Source organism: Frankliniella occidentalis, unplaced genomic scaffold (genome assembly GCF_000697945.3).
Source record: "Frankliniella occidentalis isolate FOCC.00 unplaced genomic scaffold, Focc_3.1 Scaffold44, whole genome shotgun sequence".
Taxonomy (NCBI): domain Eukaryota; kingdom Metazoa; phylum Arthropoda; class Insecta; order Thysanoptera; family Thripidae; genus Frankliniella; species Frankliniella occidentalis.
The window spans coordinates 317,334-324,133 of record NW_026267174.1 but is presented as its reverse complement, the minus strand read 5'-3'; the positions used below and the strand labels follow the sequence as shown (position 1 = coordinate 324,133).

The 6,800-nt window shown below is 39.7% G+C and overlaps 3 protein-coding genes across 3 annotated transcripts in view; 1 reads left to right on the top strand and 2 right to left on the bottom strand.

Annotated features, from left to right (window-relative positions):
* LOC113206069 (phosphatase and actin regulator 4) overlaps positions 1 to 6,800 on the bottom strand; it is a 148,517-nt gene that overhangs the window by 95,290 nt on the left and 46,427 nt on the right. The gene's annotated exons all lie outside the window — the stretch shown is intronic.
* On the bottom strand, positions 292 to 2,395 carry LOC113216869 (uncharacterized). Its single transcript, XM_052266942.1, has 4 exons — positions 2,194 to 2,395; positions 1,817 to 2,050; positions 1,379 to 1,537; positions 292 to 755 (listed from the first exon to the last, which is right to left on the bottom strand). The coding sequence occupies exons 1-4, from the start codon at positions 2,393 to 2,395 to the stop codon at positions 553 to 555; spliced, it is 798 nt and encodes a 265-aa protein (XP_052122902.1). The 3' UTR covers positions 292 to 552.
* On the top strand, positions 2,662 to 6,784 carry LOC127749303 (uncharacterized). The gene is made up of 4 exons (XM_052266936.1): positions 2,662 to 2,845; positions 3,082 to 3,287; positions 3,372 to 3,460; positions 3,549 to 6,784. Exons 2-4 carry the CDS (start codon positions 3,118 to 3,120, stop codon positions 5,963 to 5,965), a joined length of 2,676 nt encoding a protein of 891 aa, XP_052122896.1. The 5' UTR covers positions 2,662 to 2,845; positions 3,082 to 3,117; the 3' UTR covers positions 5,966 to 6,784.

The window sequence follows — 6,800 nt, the reverse complement described above, 5'->3', positions numbered from 1 at the left end:
AATGCTTACCCATGGCAGTTTGTAGAATCTCTACAGGCACCTCACCAGGTAAAAAGGAGCCAACCATCTTTTGTGTCAATTCTTGAATTATTAGTTTAAAAAGAATGTTTGATGTTTTCTTCTGGGTTGCAGCTATGAGCAAAGCCTTGCTTAAGGCAGAATCACTGATGAAAACATTAACATCCTTAACCAACCGCCTCTGTATCAAATGAAAATGCATCATATGAATTTTAAAACATAAGATATGTTGGTAAAATTTACATTTAAAAGGCTGTCATTAAAAGAAAATACCTTTCCATATGCTGCTTCTTGATAACTTCCACCGTCCATGAAGTTTGTAGAGCCCTGCATCTCATCGACCTCCTCTGCCTCATTGTTATGGAACCATTCCAGAATTGAGCGCATAGTTCCTATAAATTCCTTGGGCACTGATAGTAGAATAGAAAATAAAGCAATAATTATTTGTGGGGATAGGCCTCTAACAAATTAGTGTCTAATGAATTTTAAGGTATTTTAACAAAATTTGATTTAAATTTCATTGTGAATGATTAACTACATACCTGGGGGAAAACTCTGCCTTTTCAAGCAAAATGAGCACCGCTCTGTCTCTCTACTTGAGCTAGCTTCCGTCACTTTCACAGGCTCAAAAGGCTCCACTTCACTGGGCACCTCAACTGGTGCACTCACCCTGCTCTCCACTGCAATGGAATTCCTTGGGGTTGGTTGCTTTGATACTGCCTCCTGGTTTTCTGAAACTTTTCAATAAATGTTACACAGAGATATTTGTACTAGATTTGAATATTCCCTGCCTAAGTTTAAAAGTTGGTCCTCTCTTAGCATTTTTTTTCTGCAAAAAAACTCTTAAGACTCTTAAGAGGCTAAAATTTTGAAACTTGTCAAATTTAGTGGTGTAAATATAAAAACAATAATGAGAGGCTGAAATGTGACATATGGTAGCCATGGAATCTTTTCTTGATAGCACAATTCAAGTGGCAAATGATATCTAAAATTTTGGTAACGCAAAATCTGTCAATGAGTATGTATATTAATGAATCTTTTTGGTAGGTACAGTCTGAATTTGCTAATACTCACAACATTACATACTAAAGTTTAACCACCAATAAGAAGTATTTTGGAATAATACCTTCCCCTTGTCAGAAATATGCTTGTTTCAACAATTTCAGGTTTGATAAAATTGTCCCCCCCAAAAAAGAGGACTAATGGGCATCAAACTTGCAGCATGCATAGCATTTAAAAAGCCCAATACACTTTATAATTCTCAAAAGTACTGAATGGAAAACAAAATTACTAAGGACCACTTTTATATCACATGCAGCGCATCACACCATGTAAGTAGAGGATCCGTGATTGCACCAACCTTTGGAAGGCTTTGCTGCTCTGCTGCTCTTCGGTCGGTCAGAGTGGCTCTTACTAGATTTGAATTTGCTCTTGACAATGGAAGTATGCGACTCTGGTCCATTATCAGCCTGCAGCATTGCTTGATCCCATGCACCTACTGCTGCTGATGTGGAATGACCTGGGGAAAGAAAAAACTTTAGGTGCTGCGGCAACGTCTTGCCCTGATTTTACAAATGATCTTGGGAGAAAAAGGCCAAATTTTCTCGGGGGACACCTGATCTTTCAAATTTAATTTTTTCTTTACATACTGATATTGTTTTCCACGAATAAATCAAAAACATTCTCAAGAGTCTTCCGCGAACACAATTTGGCCATTTTCCAAGTCTAGGTAAGCAGCGGTAGCTATGCATTCGAATAGTACACAAAGACAAGTCACATATTTTCTGTCGCTCCCTACCTGAACTTTTATGATTGCCATTCAACACTGATTCCACTCCAGATTTGTCAATATAGCTTAACAGTTCTTGAGTTTTCAAATCAGAACTTTGTCTGAGAATTACATTCTCTTTCCTTTTCCTCCGAGTTAGGTCCAGCTTCTTGGCCTTGATCGCATTTGGTGGCAAGGGCTTCTTGGGAGGGAGAACTGTTCCGTCCTCCAGAACTGTAAATCCTTCAAGATAGTTCTTGTCCCCTGAAAAGAATGGTTTACATTTAACAAGGAGTGTAACGACCATCCACACTTCAGTACAATGCAGGTCGGGGCTCAGAGGCAATGAGGCACTCCTCGACCCGTAACGTTGAAATTATAAAGACTATTCGAACAAGAATACTTACTGCTAAGTCGAAGAATTTGACAGTGATGGACAGATTTGTCCTTAGGCCACACCACCCATCCTTCTTGCCCTTCTAGCACCTCAACATTCTCCCCCTTCTTGGCCTTGCTTTTGAGTTTACCCATGGATTCCTTGGACCATACGGTAAAGGCCTTGCTAGACGTCCAATACACCAAAACATATTGTGGTGTTGTAGTACTCATGGTGCTTGTTACACAGGATACTTAAAAAAACGAGAAAGTTGATAAAAGTGCAGCAAAACTCAGAGAAAAATCAGGCAAAACAAACGTGGTGGCGGCGGACAGACGAGCGGGGAGCGGGATGAGAGCGGGAGAGACAACTTCCATGGCGTCCCTGTAGGGGAGCCACCGTCGCCAAAATCGACAAAGCAAGGGCGACATAATTACTGCATGTTTATGCCTTTATTATTAATATAGTCAACTTTATAAAATTATTTAATAATAATAAAATTAATGTGTTGGATATTCTTGCAAGTCCGCGACAAATATCTAGTTTTTAGTTTTACAGCATCTATTCGAGAGTTCGATTGGGGCGAGAGCAACACGACAGCTGACAATCGGCTTGTTGCGTCAGTCGTGAGGAGACGAGTTTCGGGAATGATGTAAACAGCACATCGAATTTCTGCTAAAAAGGTGTTTACTTGTTGGTTTTTTGCCGATTACAAAAGTTGACTGGTATCGCGACTTTGAGGCGGGTGATCGACCTTTATTGTCAAGCTCAAAATTTCGTTTTATCACCGCCATTCGCCCGTATGATTCGTTCCCATACCAGACGTCGCACAAGAAAGGGTTAAGTCGTTTCTGTCTGTTGTCTACAAATATTGCTGGACGTGATTTCCTTCGCTTAAATCAGTTTGTGTGATTAACAGGACCTACAACCTCGCTGGTCTGCGTCCTTCTCCAAGATGGGGAAACGGAAGATCAATTCGCAGAATTGTTCACGCCGGACGAAGCGCAGGCGTGTCAACGCTATACCAGTCGCTGAACAACAAATGGCCGCTCATTTGGCTAGTCTTGAGGATGACAACGATTCGGACTACCAGTGGGTCCCGTGCGCTGCTGCACCCAATGTCAGGTAAAGTTTGTGGTTGTGTCACAAGCAATTTATATGCTGTGTCAAACTCTGCTCCCTATATTAACAGTTACCTTCTGTGTTCAGGCTTAACTGTGATGACCCAGTGGATGGTCGTGGTGCAGCAGGGGCCTCATCTGATGAAAATGATTCAAATCCAAGTGACAGCCCGGAGTGTTAGTTTTAAATAGCTTTTTAATACAGAACCTTTTAACGCGCTGTCATCAAACTTATGTTGTAACCTTTTTTTCTTCTTCTGTTTAGCTGATAGTGATGGCAGCGAAGATGACCCTTCATCTCTTTCGGGATCTGATTATGACAGTGATGCTACTAGTGATTCGTCACCAGATGAATCCCCTGATGACTCATCGTCAAGCAGTGAAAGTGAGGATGACAATGATCCCGAGGAAGATCCACCATATGATAATGACCCAGACGAAGATCCACCACTTTATCAGGATGCTCCCATATCTGTTGGAGAAAGTGTCTTGTCCGTCTTGTCTCTTGCATTGGCTCACAACTTGTCTGGTGCATGTGTGGCGGATATTCTAAAACTGATTGAAATTCACTGTCCAGAGCCCAATCGTTGTGTTAATAGTCTGTACAAGTACAAAAAATATTTCTCTGCCTTGAATTCTCCATTGGTTCGTAGGTATTACTGTTCTTTTTGTGAAAATATTTTGGGTGGTCAAGATGAAGTGTGTGGACTGTGCCAACGACGTAGAGGTGTAAGCTTCTTCATTGAAATGCCAGTCATACCACAGGTTAAAGCTTTGTTCAAACGCCCTGGGTTTTATGAATTAATTAGGGATAGAATGAGGGATAGGAGGAGACGGGTTGATGGCAACTATGAGGACATTTATGACGGGATGGTGTACCAGCAGTACCAAAATGATGTTAATATACAGCCACACAATAGTTTGTCTTTGATGTGGTACACTGATGGTGTCAGAATTTTTAAGTCTAGTAAGGGGCAACTGTGGCCTTTCATGTTAACTGTCAATGAGCTGCCCTACTCCCACAGAACCAGGATTGAAAACACTATCATTGCTGGTTTGTGGTTTGGGGAAAATAAACCGAACCCCATATCTTTCCTTAGGTTTATTCGGGAAGATCTGATTCAGCTTCGAAGGGGAGTCAATGTTAATTTGCCTGATGGGAATGATCTTCATATTAGAGCCAGTGTTATTAGTGGTACATGTGATTTACCTGCCAAGGGACTTTTTCTAAACATGTGTCAATATAATGGCTTGCATGGTTGCCAGGTCTGTAAATTTCGGACTACAAGACTGCATCCAGCTCATATTAGGAATCCTAAAAGAATTTATCCGTATCCAAACCGAGCACTACAATTGCGAACTGATGCAGAGCAGCTGGTCTTTGCACGAAATGCTTTTCAGGTAAGGAGACCTGTAATGGGAGTGAAGGGGCCCTCAGCCTTAGCACCAATTGTCCAGAGGCCTGTGGAAACCACAGCAATTGATGTCATGCACCAAACATTTTTAGGCCTTACTAAATTTCTTGTCAAAGTGTGGTTTGATCCTGAATGGACTGATAACCCAGCCTCTATTTATGCATTGGCTCGTGTTGTCGATGACAGGCTGCGAGCAGCTTGTCCACCTGGGTTTGTAGAGAGGCATGTTCGTTCTATTTCAGACCATTATAAATATTGGAAGGCTCAAGAACTGAAACTGTGGCTTTTAGTTTATTCATTACCATTTACACAGGATCTTCATCATCCTAGATTTTCAAACCATCACAAGCTTTTGGTGTTTGGCATAAGTATTTTGAGTATGGATAGTGTATCACCTCAAATGGTAGAAATAGCAAGTGAAGCTTTTCATGAGTATGTTAGACAGTTTAGTGATCTCTATGGCAGAGACTGGATGTCACCCAACTTGCATTTACTTCTTCATCTACCTAAAAATGTGGAGAAGTTTGGACCATTGTGGACCACTACTTGTTTCCCATATGAGAGTTTAAATGGAGTGTTAAAAAAGTTTGTAACGGGCACAAGGTATGCTGATCTTCAGGTGTATACTGCCGCTTCAATGTTTCTTAATCTATGTGCCTTTAGAACAGAAAAGCTTGTTCCGGGGAGGAAGCCTCATGCTTTTTGTGAGAGACTTGCACATTATCAAAAGAGATATGCTCTGACAAACATATCTGACAGATTTGCAGTTGTAGGGAAACAAACGGAAACTAATAATTTACCAGAACAGGTAGTACATGCACTCATTGGCATGGATGTTGAGAACGCTAGATTTCTTCAGTTTTATCGCATGTTTGACAAAAAAACAAATATTTTATTTACATCATCATGTTATGTTAGGGGGGTGACAAGAAACTCTTCATGCACTAAGTTTATTCATCAAGGCAGAGAAATGTTTGGAATTGTGCATTCATATTTACATGTTGTTCAATGTGACTGTGACAGGCAATGCGGTAATTGTATAAATACTTTTTATGCAGTGATAAGGCAGTGTAGTGTTGCTGCGGCTTTTCGTGTGCCAGCTCTAGCAAATGCTGTTCTGCCACTGATCCATCAACTAGTGAACAATATGGATCAGTACCATGCTGTGGAAGTCCACAGTTTAATATCAGTTTGCCACCTTTTGAATGTTGGAGACTTACATAGATCATACATAATAGAACCAGTCAATACCATGGAGGCTGAGTAGGATTGTCTTTGCGTTTTCTTGGTTTACTTTTTCTTTGCCGGAAAACTTGGTATCTGAATACATAAGTCTGTGTTAGAAAATTAGTTTTAATAATTTAATTTTCATTGTTAAGAGATGTGTTATTACACTTGAAAAAAAGTCTTGCTTTGTGATTGAAATCCGTACTAATGTATCTTTAAACTGTGCACTAAAAGTGCACTAATTTAGTTATAATAACTTACTTTTTATTGTTAAGAGATGTGTTATTACACATTAAAAAAAAATGCTTAGTGATTGAAATCCGTACTATTGTATGTTTAAATTGCGCACTAAAAGTGGATTACGTACTTTACAAACTGTACTATTGAACAGAATTAACATCTTAAGTTTATTAATGCCTGGCTCAGCCAGTAGTGATTGAAACCCGTTAAATGGTATATTTACATTGTTAACTAAAAACGTACTTGACAAACTGTAGTCTTGAACCCAATCCCTATCTTTAGCTAATTAATGCCTGGCCTAGCCAGTTTGTCTTATTTTCTTAATTGTTCCATATTGTATCTCAAGTACTTCCCGGTAACTCACTTGTTGGCTGAGCGATTAGCAAAGCCTATTATTCCAGTGATGATCAAAAAGGTTCGCGTCTGTCTGTGTGTGTGTCTGTCTGAACGCACGATAACTCGAGAACGAATTCAGCTAGTAATTTTAAAAGTATTCTTTTGATGTTACCAAGAACATTGTGTTTGCGCTAATTCTCCTTGGAATACACAGATGTTTCTTATTGAACTGTAATTTGTTTTCATTAAGCTTCTATAAATGAATTTTTTTTATATGATTGAAATGCATATTGATTTTG